The sequence below is a fragment of the Ambystoma mexicanum genome, chromosome 4p (assembly GCF_040938575.1).
Source record: "Ambystoma mexicanum isolate Mex_15411 chromosome 4p, UKY_AmexF1_1, whole genome shotgun sequence".
Lineage (NCBI taxonomy): Eukaryota > Metazoa > Chordata > Amphibia > Caudata > Ambystomatidae > Ambystoma > Ambystoma mexicanum.
The window spans coordinates 1,153,220,533-1,153,247,110 of record NC_090927.1 but is presented as its reverse complement, the minus strand read 5'-3'; the positions used below and the strand labels follow the sequence as shown (position 1 = coordinate 1,153,247,110).

The following is a 26,578-nucleotide window of genomic DNA, read 5'->3' as shown; positions in this document are numbered from 1 at the left end:
AAATACAAAGATACCGCATGTTAAAGAAATGAAATTTGAGTGGTCTACAAAGATACTACGATGTAACATATCCTTTCACTGGTATTAGAAAATAGAGATGAAGTTGATACAGATCCAATGTATGAAATGTCATGTTTTAAGTTACATTACCATGTTTTTTAGAATGTTTATATGCTTTTATTTTTTTGTGTCTTTAGAATTATTGGAACCATGGCTGGTACCACGCAATGTTACACGTGACACACTGGAAAATACAAGTGCCCTGAAGACAGAACCAGCAGAATATGTATTGGGGATGATTCCGTATATATATTTCAGTAGCAATTTAGATTTATGCTGGTCCTAGAAACACATGAACACAGTGTTGGCACACTCTCCTTGCCCATGTAAATTAGGAAGGGCACAAATAATATCATTGAGGGTTAACACACAGACCCCCCTAGTGGGGCACGGAAAGGGTTTTTGATATATGAATTCCTAGTCCAGATAGACAAGTCATATATAAACAAATTCCAAATGGTGGTGTTGTATAATTGTTTTTAGTACAATATTGTTGAGTACAATATGTTGTTGAAAATATTCAAAAATTTAAATATGTATATTTTTTGATAAACTACATGGTTATTCAGCCTTCTTTTGAGTAGGGGGTTATCATGACCTGATACATTGGTATCTGTGAACACTCGCTCTTAGTGAAAAGGATAGGAAGCTGGTTTGTGGGAACTTGCTGTTTTGGCATACAGCTTAATCAAAGAAATCAGCCAGTTTTCTTGGGACTAATCGTGACGCCTGGGAGATGAAAGACCCAGACTTGGCCGATAAGGCAAAGAAACCATCCACACTTCGGCAGCAACAGTAGACTAGCAATCTGTAGCCCTGTGTATTGGGGAAAAAGATGCCTATGTGAATAATGCCACAGCTGAGATCGATAAGGTGGAGGGTCTGTTACCTGGTCAGCGCAGTGCCTTAGGTGGACAAAACTCTATGGGCAAAGGAAACTGAGGGCCGTAAGAGTGGAACCCCAGCAATGTGAACTATTGAGGCCTTGGCTATCAATAAGCTCTCGGCATTGAGTAGCATTGCCCCCAGTAGCTTGCTAATTGGAGCTGGCCTGGGCAACAACAACCTAGCGCCTGCGATCATGCGGATACCTACAGGACAAAACTCGGCCACTCTACATCTGCCAAGCTGGCTGCAAGGCAGGGGGGCAGCCTCCAGGGCTGGACGCACTAGAGCCAGTAAGGCTGGTGAGATCATAATTCCACAGGACCTTCACAAATTGATGGCATCAGTCCCATAGTCTAATATTCTCCCAGTATCCATGGAAATAATTCAAATAACAAATGCAATAAATGTTGAGGGGGCTGGGGTCAATGTGTTGGTGCCCACTTATACCAGCCCTCACCCCATGAATCCTAGGAGTCCACCTCCAAATAAGAATGAACAGGAGATGTGTGATGGGAGTGGTCCCCTGCTGAGCCCCCGTCTGTGCCCCATTACACCTAGCGCACCTATTCTATACATTCCACCTATCTCGCATAACCCTGATCCTGTTGACATGAGGGCATTGATGGTTATCGAATGGAAATGTAGCAATGTTCTGTCCAAGATGGCCGACCTAAAGAGGCTGATTCTTGTGAAAGGGAGAGACCTGGGGGAACAATTGGTAGGGATGGCGAACTTTAAGGGGGAGGGGGAGACGAAACAACTGTGGAGGCAATAGCCAACTTCAACCTTGTTCCCCCCGTCTCCCTCTAATAAGTGTACCAGCAAGGATGGGACAGATCCCACTTGCTCAACTGCAGAGAGCAGTGACTTCAACAGTGCCCTGGATAACAAAGTACCCCAAGTCCCAAACTACTTGGACTCCCCCCTCAGGAACAAGGAACCAAGTAGTGCACCTGCCCGAGAAGCCTGTAGTTGTCTATCTAGACCAGCATCAATTTAACAGTTGAGAAGCAAACTGGTAGGTCTGACCATGTAGCATGGAACCCTGCCCCGCATGGCATCCCCCCCTAGGGCACGTAGATCACGGCTGGGGTATGGTATGATAACCAACAAAATGAGTGGGGGATCATATTGGGAGTACAGTCTTTCTCCATAAGTTTTTAAACTGGCCCCAAATCATCAGGAAACTAGGCAGGGACTCGTAAATAAATGCACGCATTGGTTCCGTGCAGTGTGCGGCTGCCTCTCCTTAATTGGAGAGGACATTGCAAACTACACCAGACTACACCACCCAGGGGAGAGCAGAGTGCCTTTTTGACTTTTTACAAATTGACTTCTAGGACCACAAAGTGGACGTTGGTATTTTGGGTATTAAGACGAGAGGTGGATTAAGAACCAATGGCATGATTGAAATGAGTGCTCACATCCAGCCCAACAATGCCTATAATTAAGAAACCAAGTCGCAACAAGTTGTGCTATCAGGCGCTAATGCAGTACCGTTGGGAGGTCGGGGGGGTGGGGGGAGGCCCTGGGGAAGGCCCTGGGGAAGGCCCAGCTGCATAGAAGAACCTGGAACCCCTGCAGAATGGAAAATTAATTTAAATATGCCCGCTGATCAATGGATGGGCCCAGGGGCTTTGAGACCGTAACAGTCGCATCACTCTATGGAAAGATATAGTGTTTGACATTTGATTTGTATTTAATTGTATGTGTGTGGCTGTACATTTATGACCGAAATAAAGTTAAGTAACCTATTGTGAAAATCCATTGGTCTTTTGAAAGCTAAAATATAGTTTTTTCCGGTAAAGAAATGGCTAGCTAAAACCCCAGTCTGCTTTATCAATCGGAAAACAAGGAAGCTACTTGGAGAATATGTGCAGCTGCAGCTTTCAGTTAGGTGCAGTTGTTGGCTTAATTTGACACTTGGAATGGAAATGTGTTTGGTTTTTATCATAAATTACTTTTTATTCTTTTTGTAGATTTTCCAACTCTTGTGTAAATTCTATGTACAGTAACTTCTTACTTGACCTGCTTCTTTTTTTTATTTAATCTTGCAGCTTGGATGATGTCCCAAAGCCTTTGGAGGCACATGCTAAAGGACTGCCAATCTTAAGTTCTTGCAGTGCACTATAAATGTCTCTACTCCTTGGCCTGCTCAGGCAGCTCTTTCAATATTTCGGTATACCAGTGGAGCGGGTAAGAATATGTGACATTTCCATTCAACACTCTTGTCTCTTTTTATTAATGATGTCTTATTGCGCCGTCTATTTTCTTTCTCATGTCCTGTTTAAATTTTATTTGTAATCCTTCACTCCATTCACGTTGAGTTTGTTTCAGCTTCAAATGTGCGTCACTTTAAACCCAATTGCTTTGTACTAGGTTTTTCATGAATGCTGTGAGGGGCTCAGAAATGAGAGGCGGACACAAAGCGGTAGTTTTTTCAACATCAGACATTTCTATTGAAATAAAAGGGTTGGATAAAGGCCTACCTGTTCCTATCTTAAGGAGCGTTTACCTACCTAGGAAACTAAAACTAAAGATCAGTCAGTGTCTCGTCGTCAAAATGATATACACTGTCCTTGTGTCCAAAACATGAATCTGACCCTTGCATAAAGATGAACTAAAAGTGTAAGGAAAGTGTATTGTTTGTTAAAACACAAATGGATAAATCCGACAAAGTAATCCTTTGAATCCAGAGGGAGAATTATCTTCCCCTGGATGTCTCGGTGTGATGGCAAAAGTGTCTCTTGAAGATAATGATTCCTTGAAGACAGGAACAAATGTCTTTCAAATAATCACTTCTTGAGGATGGCAACAATGTCTCTTTAAAGCACTTACTTCCTAAAGATAGTGAGAATAGTTCTTTAAGGATGGTGAAAGTGTCAGTGTCTTTCAAAAACGATTTACTTCTTATGGAGAGCCTCCTGCCAGGAAGCCTTTAGTAGATTTTTCAGATCCCCTTCTGTACTCCCCTGCCAGGTATCTGTCTACAATGTCAGCAGTCTCTGTATATAGTAAACGGATTTCCTGGTATACTTCCCTGCCAGGAATTCCTTTCTGGGGTCTGCAGATCCCCTGGTATACTCTACTGCCAGGTTATCTTCTCCCCAAATGCTTACTGCCTGATGTACTTCTTTCACCAGGGCTTCCTTTTAAAATGTTCGCAATATCTTAGTACAGTACTTCTTTACTGTCTGTCATGGCTTAAGGTATTACTTGTTCCAACTTTACCCACATTGACATCTCATCTATGGAAACATGTTCAAGTTCACCCTTCTAACCTCTTCCATAGTTTTCATTCACTTTTAGTAATACTTGCTCCAACTTTCCCAATATTGACATTTCATATATGGTGATTTGTTCAAGTTTTTTCTTTGAATTCCTTCATCAACATTCTTTCGCTTGTGGCAATACTTGCTCCTAATCTTCCCCATATTGACATCTCATATATGAGGATTTGTGCAAATTTTGTCTTTGTTTTCTACTTGGTCGGTGTTCAGACAAAGTTCTTGATGGTCCCCACACCTATCTGTATGCCCTGCGGGTTCTCAACAGCTCTGGGTCGACTCACCGATGTCTGGCAGTTCCTCCAACACATGGCACGTTGTTGCGGTGAAGGTTTCACCTCGGCATGGTGTGCTCTGCTCTGCAGAGCCTTTCTCCGCTCCTCTGCTGTCTCTGCATGCATCAGTTGGTAAGCCTGATACTTTTGGTTTTGACCGTGCTTCCGGCAGCTCTGCTGTCATTGCTGGTAGCTCAGCTGTCCTCTCCAGGTGCCTGCAGGATCTTCTGTGGCCTTGTGCCACGCAGGTAAGCACTGCCTGCAAGCTGCAGCTTGATAACACCTGTTGTCATCAACACGGTCCAATCCCGTGCCTATGCCTTCTGCCCTGATCTGCTTCCTTCCGTCTGACTTCTCTCTCCCTCTGTTATACCATTTTTAAATGTCCCATGTAGTGGGATTTCATTATTGCCACTAGTCTGCATGTTTATGATATATTTTATTGGTTTATAGTGATAGCATCAAATGCCTTAGCATCTAAGAAAAAGCAACGGAAAAAAGCATTGATTGTTTTTTTTAATTGAATTTTTTAAAAATGTTCTTCATGAGGGGGTCCCACCCAACCCCCCGTTTTTTTTTTACCCCTTAAAACCCATTACAATTAAAAGAAAACCTTTACCTTTGAGAAAAATGCATTCAATGCTCTTTTTTCGATGCTTTTGTCATTCAATGCTTTGTATTCAATGCATTGACTGGATACCATTTTATTTATAGCGCTGTCATGATTAGTCAGGCGAGTACAAAGGCAGCGAATATGGCAAGGGAAATGTGCACTAAATCACACATTGAATAGCTTCGAATTAAACTACGTGCACACAGGAACAACGACTCATGTATGCTAGAACCCAGGAGTGCAAATAGAGTGTGACAACAAAACCAATATATGAAAAGGGATGTGGGGTAAGCACCTGACCGCGAGGAAAGTCGGCAAGCGCCTTACCCCCAATTGCTGTTACAGGTACTGACAGCGCTAAACCCACGTGGAGGGCAAGCAATGACGGGATCTGTGAACTAACACTCTTGATGGTATTAAATAAGGGAACTAAAGAACTGTACTCACGAGGACGAGATAAACCTCTTGAATGTCAGCTAGCTGGGACCCAGAAAGGCTAGAACAGCAATGGGAGGAAAACTAAATACCTAAGTTGGAATAGTGATTACAAATTAGTGAGGAAAACATAAGCATTCACACAGGAGCTAGCTACAACCGCACACCACACCTAATAATCAAATGGGAAATAAATGCAGAAGTGCAATGGAAAACATGGAATGGATCCCAATAGAAAGTAAGGATCAGGAGTAGGGAAAAACGAAATAACCAATGCAAACTTCTCCCTACCTCTCCAAGGAAAAGACAGGAAGCTAATCTAAGAGGAAGGCTAAGGCATACGGGTTTACAGCAGCAAAGGACAGAGTCAAAGAAATATAGAACACAGACAAACTGGGCTGCATCTAAAAGGGGAAAGCACTGAGAAATGCTGCCTGCAAACAGAGGAAGACAAAAAGGGAATCAAGGGAGCAGAAATCAATTAGCGCATGAATCCGAGATTCAGGGCGGAGGAACAAGAAAACAGGAACTAGGTACAAAGGCAAGGAACAAGGGACTAGTCACAACAGGAACACTGCAAACGATGACCAGCGCTGGACTGAAGTAAGACTGAGGCTTTTAAAGCTGCTTAACGAGCACACGCCTCAGGTGTGCTGATTGCTGCACCTGCAGCCACTGCTGTTACCTATCCTCCACCCAACCTTGTCCTGCAAGGGTGGAGGTGGAGCAGTGGGCCAGGCATTCTGGGAAGCATAGTCATTTGGTTAAAGAAGCATGCTGGCTGCCAAAAACCCGGAATGGATCCGGAAGGGAAGTAGCTTGGAAAATAGGGATTTAGCGCTCCCAATTCATCACAGCACTGTAGCATAAGGTTCGGAGGAAAGGTCCAGTAGGGAATAAACCCCAAATCATGCCCCCAAGTGGTGGGAACGGGAGCGAAGGGAGCGAGTCGTGACAAGTGCGCCTATACACCAATGTTTCAAGGCGCAACGAGGCAAGGGAGGGATAAAAGGGAGGACAAGACAACAATCTTACCAGGCCCAGTGATCTTGAGATCGTGCAGGGGAGAGGGAAGGGGAAAGTGCAAGGGGCAGGGGAGGAGTGGAGTTGAACATGGGATCCAAACAGCAAGTAGTTAGGCCAGCAGGTGGCACGTGCAAGAGTTAAGCTCAGGCAAACGGGTGTCTAATAAGTGCAGGTAAGTGGACTGTAGGGTTGCAGATAGAGACCCAAGTGCAAAGGTTGTCAGGAGACAGTGTGGGTATGCAGCTGGGTGGGAGGGACCTGGGCCCGAATTCAGAGGGTAGCCAGGTGCCCAGTTGCAATTGCAGACAGAGATCAGCAGGGGAGAGGAAGAGAGAAGGCAGAAGCAAGGAGAAAGGTCTTGAAGTGCTTCCAGAAACGAAGATGGTTCTCCTCGAGTTTCAGAGATGCAGGGAGGCTGTTCCAGAGATCTACCACCAACTCGTTTCTTAGAGAAGCGACTGACCCTGAGGGAGTTGGAGGTGGAGAGCGAAGAGCTCGAGTAGGAAGGTATTTCCGGAGGGAGAGTTGAAGGTATTGCGGACCCACGCCCCAGAAGGGCTTGTGGATAATGCAGAGTGTCTTGAACTTAATCATTGCAGCCACAGGGAGCCAATGAAGAGATTTCAGGGCTAGAGAGATACGATCCCTGGGCTTGAGGCAAAGGACAAGTCTCACAGTCCTGTTCTGTATGAGTTGCGGAGAGTAGAAGCAGGCAGATTTAGGAAGAGGTTGTTCCAGTAGTCCAGCCTAGAGAGAACCAGAGCTCTAGAGACAGTGAGATTCTGGGGGAAGGTGAGGAGAGGAAGAATGCCTCTGAGGTAAAGTTGGTAGTTTGACTTCTTAGAGACTTCAGAGATGTGAGGAGAAAAGGAAAGTGAGGAGTCAAAGATGACCCTGAGGTACTCAGAGGTGGGAGCAGGAAGAGGGCCAAGGGGGGCCGGCCAGAGGGTGACGGGAAAGGAAAGTGCAAGTGTGCAGATGAGGAGGATCTCCGTTTTACTGGCATGAAGGCAGAGGTCACTGACTGGGAAACGGCACTCCTGGATTGCAGACAGGCAGTTGGAGATGAGAGGGAGAAGCGGTGGCAGAGCGGAGCCTGAAAACAACCGGAGTGTCATCCGTATAGCACTGAAAGTTGGAGCAGAGAGCAGCAATGCAGTGGGCGAAAGATGCCAGGTATTGGTTGAAAAGCCAGGGAGAGAGGTAAGACCCCGAGGAACACCACAGGTAGAGCGTGAGCTAGACGAAAGGAGGACCCAAGTTGGATGTGGGAGGGTTGGTTGGAGAGGAAAGGGGTCAGCCAGGCCAGGGCCTGATCGGTGAGACCCAGGTTATCACGGAGGCGGTTGAGCAGGATGCCATGGTTTACCATGTCAAAGACCGAGGAGAGAGAGTAGGATGAGGACAGATGGGAGATTTTAATCAAGGTTAGAGAGCCGGTAATCACAGATGTTCAGGAGAGCAGTTTCCTTGCTTCTGGCTGCTCTGAAGCCAGACTGATGGTCATGGAGACAACCACCAGAATCAGTGTGAGGGTTAAGTTGGGAGATGGTCAGCTTTTCCGGGAGTTTCCCCAGGAAAGGAGTGATAGAGATTGGGTGATAGTTAGCCGGGCAGGAGGGGTCAGCTGAGGGTTTCTTGAGAAGAGGGTGCACAAGAGAGTGCTTCAGGGGGAGGGAGAAGACTCTGGTGGCGAAGGAGTGATTGCAGAAGTCGGCCAGTGAGGGGCGAGGGTGTCAATATGGTCCTTGATGGTTTTGGAAGAACCTGTTTTAACGAGATTTTCATAGATCAGACTTGTCTAGAAATCTCATCAGGGGAGAACAGAGGAAAGGAAGAGAAAGAGGGAGGAGAGGCTGCTGCAGGGGGCCAGAGGTAGAGGAGAGAGAAGCGGCAAGAGGAGGAGAGGACGAGAGGGTAGACAGGATGTCCTGGGTTTTAGAGATTAAATGAGAAGCCTGGGAGCGGACAGGAGATTTAGAGACTGCCGCAGGATTGGCAATTTCCTTGCAGATTTTAAAGCATTCGGCCGAGTTGTTAGATGCCGCAGAGATGCGGGCTTGGATGTGGGCTCTCTCTTTAATGCGGACAGAGAGCTGGTATTTCCTTTGGAGCAGGTGGCAGGCCAGTTTGTCAGAGAATGCACAAAATGACAGCCATTTTCTCTCAGCCACTCTACACCTGAGTTTAAGGGTGACAAGGCCAGAGTCGTACAAAGAGTTGCATTTGGCTTTGGGCTTAAAGCGGATCCTTATGACGGGGGCAAGAACTTCGAGATTATGAGGTAGAAGAGCAGAGCTTGTAAATGGGCTGTATCAGGGTGTGAGTCAGCCAGAGGTGGAGGGGGAGAGAAAGTGGCAGCGAAAGCCTCAACTGATGCATGCTTCATGAGCCGGATGACCGAGAAGGTAGGTGGCAGTGCTCGAGTTGTCTTGGCCTGAGGGGTAGAGAGGGAGAGATGGGAGGAAAGGAGAACTTGGTCACTCCAGGAGAGAGGAGTGGCTAGAGGATGAGAAAGGTCTGAGGAGATGAGAACATCCAAGGTGTGCTCTGCAGAGTGAGTCGAGCCAGAGTGGAGAATAGATGGTGAGAGAGAGTCGCAGAGGTCGCAAAAGAGTCCGGAGGAGGGACAGTAAGCATCCAGGTGGATGTTGAGGTCTCCAAGGAGGAGGAGTTGAGTGGTCAAGGCCAGGAGGGAGGAGAGGTCAGCCCACTCTGAGAGTAAAGAAGTAGTCTGACCAGGTGGCAAATAGATGGTAGCAATTGTGAGAGAGCGGCAGCCTGCACACAAGGCATTTGAAGGAGGAGTAGGCCTAGAAGGAAATGACGGAGGCAGGAATCCACTCTGGGAAGATCAAGGCTACACCCCCACCAGGACGTTTGGATCTGGGCACAGAGAGGATCGTGTAGTCCTCAGTAAGGAGAGAGTCAAAGCTTGTGACAGAGCCGGCCGAGAGCCATGTCTCGGCGGGACCAAAGACCTCGAGGTAGAGTTCTTCCCAGAGGTGGCAGGTGTCGGGAGTGTTTGACGGCTGAGCGACAAAGAGTGGCAATATGTAGAAGGTTGCCAACCTTGAAAGACTTCCGGGGAGGGGTACAAATTGGAGGTACGCCCTGCGGAGGTGTATGCCCTGCCGAGGTGTACGCCCTGCCGAGATGTAAAAGGAGCCTTGGGGGTCGGGGTGGGCGGGGGGAGAAGAGGAAGGAGGAGAGGGCAAGTTAGCCAAGGAGGAGGCAGAGGTGGGGGAAGGGAAGCCAGAGAATAGGGAGGAGGCACAGCAGGATAATGAATGAATGAAGGAAGTTGATAAGGCTCGGGGAAACGTCTATGAAAGAGAAGTTTGGCCTGAGCGCCTTGGAACAAGACAGTGCCATTCAGGTAGACATCAATGATGACCTTAGAGGAGTGGAAGGGGGCCGGGATGGCCTCCCACTGGGTGCCACCATTAATGGGAGAAGAGAAAGGAGAGGGCACAGAGACCATATGAGGTGTCCATAGGTCTGGCAAAGGAACCACAAGGAGGATGTCCGTGGGGGTTTGTCTGGAGGAGGCGCTGGTGTAGGTGTCAGCGATGGGGAGACTAGGGTTAAAGACCAGGATATCCTTTTTGAACTTCTTCCTACCAGACTTAGTGAGAAGGGTAGGATAAATGGAGAAACAGTTGAAGTAGATAGGAGAAACAGAGCACCATAGGTGGGGTTGATGAGGGGGGAAGAGAAGAGGGGGATGTAAGGAGTGGGAGAAGAGTGGAAGGGGGTGGGTGTTGGGACCAGAAATGGAGGAACGAGACAGGCCAGCAGGCCAGAGTAGCACAATGCAGCCACTGGGCACAGCCAAAAACAAATATTTTTAGCAAACCGGGTGAAACACAGTACAGCCACTGGGCACAGCTAGATTAGAAATTGGCAGAACAAGGTCCAGAAGGCAATGCAGCAGCAGCTGGTGAAGAGAGGTGGGACAGTCACAGGTGTGGAGCAGATGGTCGATGAAGATAGATTGAGGGAACTGACCTTCGAAAAATAAGTTAGATATTCCATTAGTTCAATGCCCAGAATGTGTGGAGTTCCCCTCGGCCTCCATGTGCACGTTGAGGATGGGTGGGAGAGGACCCACAGGCCCGGCCCGGCCAGGCAACGGACAACGGAACAGACCGGACCTTAGAAAGTGGGCCTTGTAGGAGGGGGCCAGGTAAAGCCTGCCGGTCCCCAGTTGGCCACTTTAGTTTTCCGGGTGCCCAATGGGAATTGCAGGAGGCAAGTTGGAAGGCCTCGTACTAGTCTAGCAGGATGGCAAAGGGAGCAGCCATATTCAAATTGTAGCGAGGACGGCAAGAAAGGGCACCCAGCAGCAAATGTTCACCTCAAACGAAGCACACAGAGTTGTTGCACACAGAAGAAAGGTGCCAGGCAGCGCTGTACAAACGCGCACTGTTAGAAGATTTATGGTCCGAAATAACATTATTTTCGTTCTGTTTCTCAATTTGGAAAAACATTATTATGAGATTTCTCGAAAATCGCAGCTTTTTCACTTTGTGTAACTAGTGAGGAAGCACACACCTCCAGGTGTGCAGTTGGTCGGTGGGGGTGGGGGGCACATCTTTGAGCTCAGGAGAACATGTTGAGCTTGGTGGTTCTATTGATCCATATTGACTCCTTCCTCTTCATTGTCTCAGTACTTGAGGCTTCATGGGAGTTGACGTCTATAGGTTTTATAGGATTTCGAAGGGGATTTTGTTTGGGATGTTTATATAACACAAAAACATCAGACAGGATGGGTTATGTGTGTGTTGTGTACATATGAGTTGTGAATGTTATCCTGCCTCGAATGTCTGGCAAGAAGAGGTTTTAGAGTTTTACAACTGGAGGGATTTGTATGACAGCGTGCTGTTGTGATTAACTTTGCTCAGGCAAACCTTGACCTAGGAAAACGAAGCTACACCCGAGAAGAAATACCATTATATTTTTTGTTGGCATTCTCTTTTCAGACCTTAACTGGGAGTAACAAAGTGATACTCCCTAGCTTCAGCTGTACAAATTGTGTTTAGCCCAATGATTTGTTCTTAGCATTCTGTTAGGTCAGGAACGACTCTGTCCCACTTTTGCTGCTATCACCACTTGTTTCTCTCCTACTTTTTGCTAATTATTCTACTTCCTTCTCTGCATGCTTCCCCTTCTATCCCACACCACCGCCCAGACTCAAACTTCTATTACTTGTGATCAAAGAACATGAATGTATTAGGTGTGTGTTTTTCTCTTTTTATGTTTTCTTTATTTTTTTTGTTTTTTTTTAATTTACAAATTTACTTCAACAACATGGAAAGGTATCTCAAAACTAATGTAGTATACAGAAGACTGGGTAACATAACATCATATAAGAAAAAACTATAACATATGGTACATCATCAAAGCAGAATCCCAAATAAATACATACATTAATAATAATTTTTTTTAAAAAATATATATATAAATACAAATTACATTAAATCATTACATTTTCCCCACATTTTATCATACAATGACAACAAACGCAATTCTTTGTTTTTTTGTATTGATTCATACTACTGTTACTAGTTGCATACCCTGCATGTCTGGGGTGGAAACCACCACTTAACAGACATTTTCTACCTTTGCTTATGCAACCCAATACAGAATTGTTTTATTTTATAGACTGTTTCTTGTCTTTGGTGTCCAACTTTTTTTGTCAACAGGACTAGATGTGATATACATGAAGGCATTTATTGCAACAATGTTGGGTTGGCAAGGGGAGGTTACGGAATAATATTAACCCATTCTTGCTTCAAAAACCCATGGCACAGCAATACTCCCTACCCTATGATTTATAGTGATTAACTTTGCATTCATCTGGTGCAAGTGGCTAGAATCTTGAGATGGAATGCAGGGCTTAGAATGTTTATGAGTGTGTTCCAGGTTGGTCAGTTGCAAGGATGTAAGCCCTGAGAGAGGATGCTGGTGGGTGTCCTATGTCCGCTTTTACTTACCTGACTCTAAGAACTGTATTTGATGTACCGGAACCAAAGTAAATAAGATAACAGTTCACTGGAGTGTCAGTCATTTATGGCCGGACCCTGAATTCAACACTGGCAAAGAGGATGAAGCTGGCCGTGCTGGGGGGACAGCACCAAAGGGAGACACCCACCGCCCCCCTTAGCGAAGTGATCCTCTCTCAGGTAAGAGCGCTGGATGGCTGTGAGGCGCACTGAGGGTAAGCGTGGCCCAGACAGAGGTGCAAGAAAGGCCCAGACAGAGGCGCTGTGAAGGCACTGGAATCAGAGAGCAGCCATGGCTGTCAACAGGTGCTGCGAGGGCAGTGAGTCGCTGCATGGGGCAGTGAAGGAGCGCTGCCTGAGGCAGTGAAGAGTCGCTGCATAAGGGGTGCTGCAGAGACAGCAAGGCGCTGCATGGCACAGTGAGGTGCAGTGAAGAGGTGCTGCAAGGGCAGTGAGGCACTGCAACAGGCAGTGAAGAGGCGCTGCAGAGGCAGTGAGGTGCTGCATGAGGCAGTGAACAGGTGCTGCTTGAGACAGTGAAGTGATGCTGCAAGGGCACTGAGGTGCTGCAAGATGCAGTGAAGAGTCGCTGCATAAGGGGTGCTGCAGAGGTAGCAAGGCGCTGCATGGCACAGTGAGGCGCTTCAGATGTGAAGAGGCATTTCAGATGTGAAGAGGCACTTTGCTGAAGTGAAGCGCTTTGCTGAAGTGAAGAGGCGCATTAGTAACGGCAAGTGAGCCCCTATTTGATGTGCTGCAGTGTAGTGTACAGTGAGGCACCACAAGAGGCTGTCAGGCGGCGTTGCAGAGTAAAAGTAATTAGGTGGTCCAAGGGAGCTGCTTAAAAGTGCCAGTGGAAAGTCAAGAGGTCCATTGGTTAGGAATGGCAGAGGCTAGACTCTTAAGGAAGCGCTACAGGGAGCTGAGAGGAGCTGCAGTGGACTGGAGCTCAGTGTAGCGTTACAGACGCTGTGAGGAGCTGAACATTCAAGTGACTGGTTAAAGTTTACATGAGAAAATCTGTGTCAGGGAGTCATGTGGATGAACATTGCCGTGGTTAATGGAAGCAAGGTGCAATGGAAGTACCTTTTTGTTATGTGGCTGGATTACAGAAGGGGCTGGCAGAAATCCACGGCTATGAGTTGGGCGTGTTCCAGAAAAGTTCATTGGAACTCCTCTCTCCTGGGTGTCTCAGTCTGAATGATGTCATTCAGAATACAGGGGGGGATGGCGATGACTACAGCGGAGCGAAGGAGTCACTAGTATCATCGTTTGCTTCTTTGGAACATTGAAGTGAGGATCTGTAAAGGAAAAGAAAAAGGAACCCAGCTCCGTGTGGAGTCGTCATGACGTGGCATCTGCATGTGATTAGGTTCTGTTCTTTGATGATACGTGGCGAGGCGAAGGTGATGCTGTTTTGTTAGAGCAAAAAGGAGCCGGAAAAGAGGAATGCCGTGGAGCACTAGCTGTTGTGGCTAGCAATGCGGAGGAAGCCAGCGAAGGTATTGGGGAAAGTTTAAGTTAGTGACTTGTGTTCCGTAGTGGTACTGCATTTCCATAAGAATGACAGTTGGGGCGGTGATCTCCGTTCCTGAAGATTTTTGCTGCAGATGCCAGGGGATACGTTTCATCGAAATGGGGCGCACAATTTAATTTTGATGGAAATGTTGTCGCAGTATTGATGTTTGGAGTTAACATTCAATAATGCATATCTGTGATGATGAGGATGTTTTCTTCATTGGTGGTTGGATGTCTGTTTTGGGAACCTCAACGAACAGACCAGGAGGGTGATGTATAGTTTCTCCAGCATGGGGTCTGGCATGGATTCACATGCTCATGAATATTCCCCGTCGTCAGGCTGGGAATCCTCGGTATAGAAAAAAAATCAGTATCAGTTTCGTTTCTGATCTGTCTTTCTTAGTAGTAACCAATCACTGGTCTCTGGGTCATACTGCCCTCTCCCTAAGCCCCGCCTCCGGCAGCCATCCTCAGATTTTTACCACACGTTCAAGTGTTGGGAGTCCTCGTGCTGTAGCTCTCGAGCTTTTGCTGCGTTTTTGCGCTTTTTCAGGAGATTTTTCTCATTTTTTGGTTAAATAGAGCCTCAAGCTCCACCGTTTCTACATCCGATCAACGGGGATCCGTTTCGGAGTTTTCTACGCCCCTCATGGGTGAAGATTTCGTCGAGTTACGCTTTTGGAGGATTCCAGAAGTTCCGAGGCCTACCCCGGACATGGCCCAGGAGAAAGGAAGCTCGAAGCCCGGGAAGCTGTTCAGGACCTGCCCTGGATGCCAGCTTCAGAATGTTTTCAAGGAGGACGAGCATTCGTTATGCCTCTACTGTCTCCATGAGGACAAGACGCACAAGGAGAAGGACTGTGCGTTTTGTGGGAACATGTCAGAGCGGACCATGAAGGATCGCCACCTCCGTCTCGCCAACTGGCTGGAAGGGAAGAGCCCATCAGGTGAGAAGAAGTCAGAGCAGTCTTCTAAGTCCTGTCAGGGCGCCCCGGCGACGGGGGGCCCAACAAAAGGCTAAGCACCGCAAGTCCACGGGCACCGGGAGCGCCGAACGGTCGGGCTCCTTGGCTGCCAGGTAGGGTGCATCCTCCCCGGCGCCATCAACCACGAGCCAATGCTCTGGCTCGGGTAAGAGGAAGTCCGAGAACCCAGCGAAGCTTCTGGAGAGGCCCCGGTCGATCTCGAAGATTCCGGCAGAGGGGGAGCGAGGCTCGGACCCTCCCCCCTAGGTGAAGGCCCCAGGCGTCCAGAAGGTGACGATGGCCTTAATTCACCCTGCTAAGACCTCGATTGAGGATGTCGCCACGGCCCTGGCTCAGCCTGTGGAGGCTACACAAGTGGAGGCGCCCTCAGGACCCAGAGTCTCCCTGCCACCGCGGAGGGAGTCGTCTTTCAGGCCCATTGAGAAGACCCCCACAAAGTCCTCGTTGGAAAAGGTGGGGGAGGGGCTGGTGGCCATCATGGATACGGACACGATCTCTGAAGAAGAGCTCATCGAAGTCGTGGAAGAGGCCCAGCCCATCGGGAGGGATCCCGACGAGGGCGACGCGACGAGAGCGACGGTGTCGCCGACGAGGCTCCTCAAGAGTCCTCGCGCCCGTCGTTTCCGGCGCCGCAGGACACCTCGGCCGCCATTTTGTCAGCGATTCAGTCCTTATGCTCGGAGATAAGGACAAGGTTGCCCCTTCCCCCGACGGAGGTACCTGAGCAAGACCCGACGGGGGAACCAGAGCCAGGACCTTCGGAGAGTCCACCGCATAAGAGGAGGACGACGCATCCTACGCAACCTCTCCCACCTCTGCGGCCTGCTCTGCCTTCCCCCCCGGTCTACTACCCACGGGGATGATACAGGCACGGACACGGCTACGACAGGTACAGATGACGACGGAGGCGACGTGTCCCCGTCGCCCCCCTGCTCGGGCGTCCCCGCGCGACGAGATTGGATCCTTTAATGCCATGATTTCCAGGGCATCCAAGCTTTTCAGCTCTGCCCAGAAGAAAAGAAGAAAGAAGGGTTCCTTTACCAAGGGCGCGAGGCTAAAAGGAAGACGGTCCTCGCCGTACCGCTTCTTGATGACATCTGGGATGAGGGGCTCGCCCTCCTCAAGAACCCTGCCACGGCGCCGGCAAAGAGGGACCGGTACGAGAAGAAGTACCGGGTCCCCGACGCTGCCCCCTTGTGCCTTCGTGCACAACCTACCCCGGATTCGGTCGTCTCGCCGGCGGCAAAGAAGAAAGCTCGGGGGCATCGGCCTCGACATCAACTTCCCCGCCGGACGGCAAGGGCAATAAGTTGGACACGATGGGACGACGGATCATCTCAGCGACGACTATTAAGGCGGCCAACGCCCTGGCTATCGTAGCCCGCTACGACAGGGAGTTGTGGTTCAAAATCGCCCCTCTGTTCGACTTCCTTCCGGACGCCAAAAGGGCTGAGGCCCTTCAAATCCTACAGGAGGGGGAGATTGCTTCGGACCATGCCATCGCGGTGGCAACGGACATCGCCGACACCGTTTTCCGTCAGTTGGGCAACAGCGTTTGCTTGAGACGATGAGGATGGCTCAAGGCCACGGATTTCCGCCAGGACGTACAAACCAAGGTTTTGGACATGCCCTTCGACGGGAACAACCTGTTTGGGAAGGCGGTTGAGGAGTCCCTTCAGGCCATCAAGACAGACACAGAGACTGCCCGGGCACTGGGAGTGCTCCAACAACGACGGCCGTCCTTTCGGAGCTCCGGAGGCAGACAAGGTGCCTCCAAGGGATCCGGCAGTGGCTCCTCCACTTACCGCCAAGCGGCAAGATCTTTGTCCCAGGAAGCCTACAGCGGACGCGGCAAGTCAGGTGGTGCCCGTCGTCGTCGACTAGGAGGTCAAGGAGGCAAGGCGGCCTCCAAACAAGATTGAACCGACCGTGGGGTCGGGCCCCCGCCGAAGCACCCCGGTGGGAGGCTGGCTGGTGAGATTCGTCTGCATGTGGGAGTTCATCTCCACCGACCGTTGGGTGCTGGATGCCCTGGCCCAAGGGCACGCCCTCGAGTTTCAGAAGAAGTGCCCTCGCGTTCCACCCGTGGCCAGGAAGGAAAATCACGTCTCTCAACTACTGTTGGAAGTAAGAGCGATGCTCAAGAAGGGTGCCATCGAGCTCGTCCCAAAGAGGCTTCGGGGCTCCGGAGTTTACTCAAGGTACTTCCTCGTAAAAAAGAAGACAGGAGGATGGCACCCCATCCTGGACCTACGACGACTGAACAAATACATCAAGGCACAGAAGTTCCGTATGGTCACCCTCCAGCATGTGCTGGGACAGCTGGAGGAGGGCGATTTCCTGTCGTCGTTGGACTTGGAGGATGCCTACTTCCACATTCCCATTCTAAAAAGACACCGAAAGTTCCTCAGGTTCGTGGTCCAAGGGCGGCACTACCAGTTCAAGGCCCTCCCGTTCGGATTGAAGTCGGCACCCAGGGTGTTCACCAAGTGCTCTTGCTACAGGGGATCCACGTCTACCCCTACCTGGACGACTGGCTCATCCGGACAAGGACAAGGGAGCTCGCCGTGGAGCACACTGCGAAGACCGTCCAGCTGCTCACGGACCTGGGATTCTCCATCAACTTTCCAAAATCCCACCTGGTTCCGTCGCAAGTCGCCCTGTTTCTGGGAGCCAAGCTCGACACAGTGGCGCGGCTGGCCTCGGCGTCAGAGGAAAGGACCAGGACCATTCTGGGCAAGGTGCAGCGTCTGCTGGCCACGGACATGGCCAGGGTAGGATCTATCAAGTCCCTCCTCGGGATGATGTCCTCCTGCATTTATCTGGTGCGCCTTTGCAGGCTTCAGATGAGACCCTTACAGGAGTTCCTCGACGCTCGCTGGATCCAGTCGACGGGCAGCTTCGAGGACAGGATCACTCTCAACGAGACGTTCCGTCAAGCGATCCGGTGGTGGGGTTCCCGCTCCCATCTGTCGGCGGGCACGGACTTTCAGACCCCAGCTCACCAGGTGACGGTGACGACGGACGCCTCCCTGGAAGGTTGGGGAGCACACTCCGGAGATCTTCACGCGAGAGGCCTTTGGCTCCCGGAGGAGAAGTCTCTCCACATCAACATCTTGGAGCTCTGCGCGGTGTTCTGGGCCCTCTGGTCTTTTCTTCCGTCCCTCAAGGGCAAGGTGGTGAGGATCTTCACCGACAACACCACCATGATGTTCTACATCCGGAAGCAGGGCGGAACCAGGTCCCCGGCCCTATCCAAGGAAGCCCAATATCTCTGGAATTGGGCCGTCGCCCAAGGGATGTTTCTGGTGCCTCTCCATCTGGCAGGAATAAAAAAAAACACGATCGCCGACTCACTCAGCAGGGAGCTGCGCTTGTGCCACGAGTGGGAACTACGCCAGGATCAAGTGGATCGACTCTTCCGACGATGGGGCGAACCCCAAATTGATCTCTTCGCGACGGCGACGAGTTCCAAGTGCCGGAGGTTCGCCAGCAGGTTCCCCCAGCCGAGGAGCATGGGCGATGCTTTCTCGTTCCCCTGGGACGGCCTATTTCTTTATGCGTTCCGTCCGCTGCCGTTGCTGCTCCGGCTCATCAACCAGCTCAAGAGGTCCCGGTGCAGGATGATCCTCGTCGCACCGGCGTGGCCGAGACAGATCTGGTTCCCGGACCTTCTGGACTTGTCAACGTCCCCACCAGTAAGCTGTCGACGGACGCAGACCTTCTCTCCAGAGAAGGAGGTGCCATTCTTCACCACAACCCGCAGTCGCTGAACTTGCTGGCCTGGCTCCTGCAGCACTAGAGTTTGGAGGGTACGACATCCCGGCCGACTGCAGAGAGGTTCTTGCAAAAGCCAGGGCGTCCTCAACTCTCAAGTGTTACGGTCATAAGTGGAAGAGGTTCTCTGTCTGGTGCCGTGCACAGAAGATTAACCTTCTGCGGATTACGGCCTCTCGTACTGACGTACCTACTGTCGCTGGCCAAAGCTGGACTGGCTCACGCCTCCATCAAAATACATCTGGCTGCAATCTCCCGATATACCAGGACGACGGGACGGGCGTCCTTGTGGTCTCATCGCCTGGTGAAAGAATTCATGAAGGGACTATTCCGATCATTCCCGCTGGTGAAGGCTCCTGCCCCGGCGTGGGAGCGTAATGTGGTGCTGACCAAGCTCATGGGGGGGCCCCATTCGAGCCTATGCATTCAGCGCCTTTGAAGTTCCTGTCATGGAAGACAGCTTTCCCCGTGGCCATCACCTCCGCACGACGAGTGGGAGAGATCCAGGCCCTATCTTGCAAGCCCCCATACTTGACTTTTCATGACACGAGGGTGGTGCTGAGGACACAACCATCCTTTATGCCCAAGGTGCCGTCGGACTTCCACCTCAACGAGCCCTTGGTGTTGCCAGTTTTCTTCCCGTCGCCTTCGTCGCCGGCCGAGAGGACTTTGCACTTGCTGGATGTAGCTAGAGCGCTGAAGTTCTATGTGGACCTCACAACGAGTTTTCGGAAGACGTCACAGCTGTTTGTGAACTTTGGGACTGTGAATCAAGGGAAGGCTCTCTCGAAGACTTCCATTTCCAGATGGCTCTCCGGCTGCATCATGCACTGTCACTGGTTGGCAAACCGACAGCTGCCCGGCCGTCCGAGAGCCCATTCGACCAGAGCGATCGCTGCTACGACGGCGTTCCTGTCTGGTGTGCCCCTGCTGGACATCTGCAGGGCTGCGACGTGGAGGTCGACGCACACCTTCACAAGATTCTACTGCATCGGATCGGGCCTCCAGGAAGGAGTCCAGGGTCGGCCAATAAGTGCTGCACAACCTTTTCGCCTAAGGTGAGCCTGGTGAGGAGGTAACAGATGCTTAATGTTGAGTTGTTGTATTGCTTAATGTTGAGCCTGTTGCCACCTCCCGTGGTTGTGCATGTGTGTACTGCTATGTATTCTCTTATTCATGAGCATGTGAATCCATGCCAGACCCCATGCTGGAGAAGGAACAAGTTACTTTCCTGTAACTGTTGTCCTCCAGCATGGGTCTGGCATGGATTCACATGCGAACCCTCCCGCCTACCCCTCTGCGGCTCGTCACTTGGTCATACTGCCACTTTACGTGCTACCAAATCTGAAGATGGCTGCCGGAGGCGGGGCTTTGGGAGAGGGCAGTCATTGGCTGGGGGCAGTATGACCCAGAGACCAGTGATTGGTTACTACTAAGAAAGACAGATCAGAAACGAAACTGATACTGATTTTTTTTTCTTCTATACCGAGGATTCCCGGCCTGACGACAGGGAATATTCATGAGCATGTGAATCCATGCCAGACCCATGCTGGAGAACAACAGTTACAGGTAAGTAACTTGTTCCTTATCACCATCTGGTGGAAGGTTCTAGTGTTCATTGTGGTTGGGCCACACTTCAAGTCTGGCGATTCGTGCTATTGCCATATGGGTGAAATTCGCTAAAGAAGTTAAATACAAGTGTTTGAGTAACTTAACCATGCATTTCTCCACAGGATCTTGCCATTAAGACACTGCAGGCTTAAAGTATGGTATCGTGATGCGATGTTTATTGTTATTTGAAACCATTTTTAGTGCTCAATTCGTCATTTTGGTATGTTTGTGGTGCAAAGCATGGTGCAGGGCTCATACTTGTGAGTTTTACAGGGGCTGACATGTACTGCTAAGGTTGGGGACTAGTGGTCCTTAGTTAGTTGTGCTGTGACACTAATTTGGTGGGACGTGGTCCCCGAGTAGCTGGCTGTGGTAGTACACAGTTTTGTGGTGAACTAGGTAGTTCCTGGTTATGTGGTGCCTTTTGTATTTGGCATATGTGGTCAGACATGTGTGCGGACATTTGTGAGTCTGGCTGGTTTGTTGTTTGATGTGCATGATCCAATGTTCAAAGTAGATATGTATGACACTGTTTCCTAACCTAACATTTATGTCCACAGGTACACTCAGAGATCAACCCTGCAAGTTTAAAGTATGGACTCTTATCTGGCGTTTTTGTTTTACTGTTAACCATGTTTTATACTAAATTCGTTGTTCCGGGAGTTGTGGAGTATAATTGTGTGTGGGTTCAGTGTGCAAGTCTGAGTGGATAGCATAGCATTGTGTTGGATCAAAGGGTGCAATTTATGTGCTCTCTTCATGGTTTAAGTCAAGTTGTTTGACAAATTGGTGTCAAGGTTGTGTGGTACCAGTGGTGCCAACGTGACTGAGGCTTTATCTCAGTGGGTGTGTGATAGGGTACAATTGGTGTTCTCTCATGTAGTGAGGTCAAGTTGTGAGGTAAGGGTGTCTAGTTTGGTGTGTTATCAGTGGTGCCAATGTGACTGGAATTTACGGTATTTATTTTCAGTGGGGGTGTTAGGCTAGGTGCTATAATCTTTATGCAAGTTCATGCAAGTGGATTTCTGGTGGAGTGTTGTGGATTTCTGGTGGAGTGTTGTGGGTTTGATGTTGGTTGATTTTGGGGTTGACATTGGTTGGGGGCTGGATCCCTGTTTTGAAGTTAGGTGGTATTTGCCTGCCACGTGGAGGTTGTTGGGTTCAGTGTATTCAGTACAATGATTGCCAATGATTGCTGGTGGGAATGTTGTGTCTAACAAGTTTTCTTCTACAGGTGACTTTAAAGTTTAAAAGTGCCGATTTCACGTGGAGATAAAACGTTTGGCAGCATGCAATTGGCATTTTAGTTACGTTAGATTAAGATGGGAATTGGCTGTTGTGAGAAGTCTATAGTATTGAAATTTTGAGCATGAGTGCAAGAGGCCGTAGCAGTACGCTTTGAGAATGGAGTGCAAGCTGGCCACAGTTGTAAGCCGTGTCTTTATCAGGGATGCATTTAGCGAAATGGATGTTTGTGAATTTAACGCTACACTGTTCCATGTAGGTAGATTAATATGTTCTCTCCACAGGTCCACTGTAAAGCTTAAAAGTTGGTGCACTATTTAGTTTTTGCTTTGACACACGTGTGATGTTGGATGAGTGTCAAAACACATGTTTTTGGGAACTGGTTCTTTAACCCTACATTTTCCTACAGGGCCCTGTAGGCTTGAATTTATGGACATTGATGGGGCGTTTCTTTTACTTGGTTACCATGATCAATGCTCAGTTGGCCTGTATGGTATGTGTGTGGGGAATGGTAGTTGTTTACTCAGGTGCACTGTCAACGTTCTAGTGTTTAGCTTTTGCAAGAACAGTGTGGTTTTAAATTCAGCTAGAACAATGTGATATATATGGCAATGCAAATGTAAACTACTTACTGGTGATGTAGAAGGAGTAGGGAGTGGTGCTGTGCATGGACTTTTAAGATCTAAGTGTATGAGATGTAGCTTCAGTGGTTGTGGTGTGAAGGGAGTGAGATGAGATATTAGTGTTATGAGTGTTAACAGTGTTCATCATTAGCTGTTCCATGTAGGTAGATTAATATGTTCCCTCCACAGGTGGACTTTTAATTTTATTCCACAGATGGATATTAATGTTTAATGTTAATAGATTTTTGAAGTGGTGACAAGGTCCAAACTTTTTGGAGTTGTTTTTGGTTATTGTGAAATGCTTTGATTAATCTTTTGGTTTTTCAGGTGGGACCTTACTGGACGAATCTTTTGATGAAATATTGATCTTGTCACTCATATTTTACTGCTGTTGTTGTCCCTATAGGGGGAAGATGTGTTGTGATTAACTTTGCATTCATCTGGTGCAAGTGACTAGAATCTTGAGATGGAATGCAGCGCTTAGAATGTTTGAGTGTGTTCCAGGTTTCTCAGTTGCAAGGATGGAAGCCCTGAGAGAGGATGTCGGTGGGTGTCCTATGTCCCCTTTTACTTACCTGACTCTGAGAACTGTATTTGATGTACCTGAACTTAAGTAAATAAGTTAACAGTTCACTGGAGTGTCAGTCATTTATGGTCGGACCCTGAATTCAACACGTGCCATCAGGAATTTAGGAATTATAGGCTCTGAAAGGGACAAATACTGCGTCCGTCCCTCATGGGGTCACCATAGCGCGTTGATGGCCATCTCCTCCCATGTGATCCTCCCTCATAATACCACCCTCTGGGTCAGGATCCGGTAGCGCTGCCATCTCCTGGCCATATGGGAGCTCTCAGGCTGGGGATCAGCGATAATTTCACAGGATTCATTACAATGCATACAGATATTTTCTGCCATAAACCTCAGGACACCAAACATGAACATTACAATAGCAATATAATCCTCTGTAGCCAGTATGCATTCCTGTAAGAGCTCTTCATTGAGCCTTCAGTGCCATTTTTAGATATTCCTCATCATGTGTCAGTCTTGTCACACTTGACCTTGAGGAGATTTTCTATGCTAATCTTTGTGGAGTTTAGTTATTCGTTCTTCCTAAACTAAGGTCATGTGAGAGAGGCATGGTATCACGAGTAAGGACACAGACATGGGGTAAAGACTTCCTAGCTGGTCCTTATTCTATAATGGGAGTAATCTTGACCATCAAAGTAAAATAAAATGGTCCAAGTCAGTCAAACAAAGTAAAAGCCTGTGTCAGAAACCTATCCTTCCCCTCACGTTTCACAGTGTGGGAAAATATATGAAAATAGATTGTATCAAAAAAAGTTCAGTTTACTGGGGTTCTTCCAAAGTTCCTTCAAGGTGGATAGTATGCACAGTTCAAAGATTTCCCATAAATCTGTTAGGTTTCCCTCGCCCATTTCGATGTCCAAATATGCTTCACAGTTCTCTTCAATGGATTCTTTCGGGCTTCCCTCACCCGGCTTCACAATCCAACAAACCGATATTCATAATCTTCTTAGTTACTTTCACAGGCTGCCCTTGCCTGTCTTCAAACATGGCTGAAACACTTTCCAACTAAACAGCTCCACTTCAGAGAGCTCTGGGAGAACAACCTTCCCCAACCTTTGTACTTCTTTCACAATGTTCACCTGTCAGGAGACCTCACCTGCATAGTATTATCACCCCATGCGTGACCACTCCGACAGCAGGGTGCTTATCATAATCGCCTTGCCAAAAACGTTCTCAAGCGCACAGTATTCTCACTGCTATGCGTGGCCACTCTGACAATATGGTTGACTTCTCAATGTCCGTGCCTCTTGCAATTGGTTTTGCAGAACGGGCCATCAGCCACTCTGTTATTTTACAAGATCAGGCATGTCACACTAACCGGCTACTACAAGGTCAGGCAATTGAGTCTAACCGACTTCACCTACAGCCTGTTAAGAATGGTAAAGAGTATAAAGGGTGGAGCCCAAGATTGTATAGGAGGAGGAAAAAGGGGAGAAACCGCTTTGTTGGGACAATACCAGGAAGCTGAGAAGCTGGCATGATCCTGGGAAACCTGCTCGAGGGACTTGGCAGGACAGGGAACCCTCTTATTGTAAGACTGACAGCAGGCGCTGCCGTACAGCAGAGGTGGAGCAGAGCACAGAAGCCGGTGTGTGCGCGAGAACCTACCCGGCGAACTGCCAGTTTCTTTCGCATTCAGGGAGAGCCACCTAGAGGAGCTGCAATGAACCAGTGAGTGTCAAAAGACCCCGTGGAGACTGGAGCGCTACGAAGAGACCGCCAATAAGTAACGTTCCGTGAACACGAAGTAAATGTTGCATCTATTGAATAGTGAACAGAACCAAAGACCTGCGATTAAATTGAGTTATTTTGAACATTACAAGTGCCAAGATAAGAAAGGCTACCAATTAGAACTGCAAACGTAGAAAAGAGTTGTAAGTATATGTCGTGAAATTTAAAACGGGCTCACTAAGGGCCGTCCCTCTCTCCCTTATCTATGCTGGGTGGTTCCCTCACTAGCCCAGGTGTCCCTCAACCCCAGGATGATCACTAGAGGTTGGTAACCCCTACTGTCTAATAGCTAACTGGCTGATCATGATGAACTAAGGGCAAATACCCGTCCTATTGTTCTCTCTCTGATAACAATAGTCCCACATTACAATTGGTACAAGAAGTGCCTTTCAAGCACTCGGGTATCACTTAGTCCTTTACAGGCACACCCGTGTACTCCTCACCCTGATATTCTGTCCTTCCTCTCCCTCTCTTCTACCTTCTTTGCGTTCTTCCTTCCGCTCTTCCCCTATGTCCCTCCATTGTTCCTCCTTCTTACTCCTACTCTTATCTGCTTTCTACCATGACTCTTCCCCTCTACTACTCTTGCATCTCTGTTACTACTACTCTCCAGTCTCTGCTGCTACTGTAGTCTCCAGTCTTCACTACTTCTCTACACTCCACTTTCTCCCACTGTCACTCTCCTTTCACTCTTCCTATCACTGTCCCCTCCGACTCTCCATCCATTAGCCTCACTCGCACACCTTGCATGCATACTCACATCCAAGTACCACTTTTTCCCTCCAACAATCCAATACCTCACCTTGCACACTCCTTCAGCAATCCTTCTCCACGCTCTGTAGAACTGTCCTTCCATCGCTTGGTCATTTGGTTCTCCTTATCCTCCCTTGACTGAACAACACACACCTTCTTGTTTCTTTGCCCGTTTCTATCCACCCTCTCCTCCTCCATTCCCAATTGATTCTTTCAGCTGCTTTCCCAGACCAACCATTGGCTTCTTTTCCCTGGGGGAGGTGTTACAGGTAAGCAAACATATAAAGGAGTTGTAAGAACCACACTTTTCTCGTACCTGAGTCCGCCTGCCATTGGTAATTATGGCCCACTGCAATCAATGTCTGAGTTCATTTTGGAGATGCCCCCACCGTGTGGTAGGAAAGCTTGACATAAAGTGCTCTGCCACCCACTAAAAGTAAGTTGACTTTCTCCACGAGTATTGTATAGAGTGCTAAAATGGACAGTTGTGCGGACTTCTCCGCCATCTTACTGAAGATGAAATCAATTCCCCTGCACATATCCATATCATGTAGAGTGCATGGATCACACATTTGCTGGATGGGGTACTCAAAGGTTTGCAACGGGATCCCTCCAAACTCTCACCCAGATTCCTCTGGGGCCTCCCACCCCAGACTGAGGGGGCCGGCGGGCCCCCATCCCCTCTTGACAGGGTCAGGCCTCTGACCCTCTCACACTAGTAGCTTACAACTTGAAACATGTACCCCTGTTGTAGATCTAAAAACAATATCGGCTCTGTTTCATCTCCAATTGCTGCATCAAACAACGTTGTAATTCCTACAGTTCTTTCTTCAGACCAGTACCTGGCTACATGCATAGTCTGAAATCACTGTGGAGATTGAAATGGTGCTTTCAAATGCATTGGTTTGCCTGTTGGACATATTTCTGCAATAGACTCTGTTTCCCTTATTTTTTTATTATAATCGGTTTTGTGAAGATCTAACGAGAACACGTTAATCTCATTGCTAAGAAGACTTTCCCTACACTCCTTATTCTAATTTGCAATGCATCCACATCTCCCATAATTCACATGACCAAGGATATCATTATAGATCAAATCTCATAGCCAATAGTGGTTACTCTTGCCTCTGACGGTCCTTCTCTGATTGGGTAT

The 26,578-nt window shown here is 48.6% G+C and overlaps 1 protein-coding gene across 1 annotated transcript in view; it reads left to right on the top strand.

Moving 5' to 3' along the window:
• Window positions 1-26,578, top strand: part of MTFR2 (mitochondrial fission regulator 2) — a 288,587-nt gene that overhangs the window by 29,633 nt on the left and 232,376 nt on the right. The window contains exon 2 of the mRNA XM_069606753.1: window positions 3,006-3,144. Within this exon, the coding sequence (XP_069462854.1) occupies window positions 3,082-3,144 (63 nt within the window). The 5' untranslated portion in view covers window positions 3,006-3,081. The remainder of the gene's footprint in view (window positions 1-3,005; window positions 3,145-26,578) is intronic.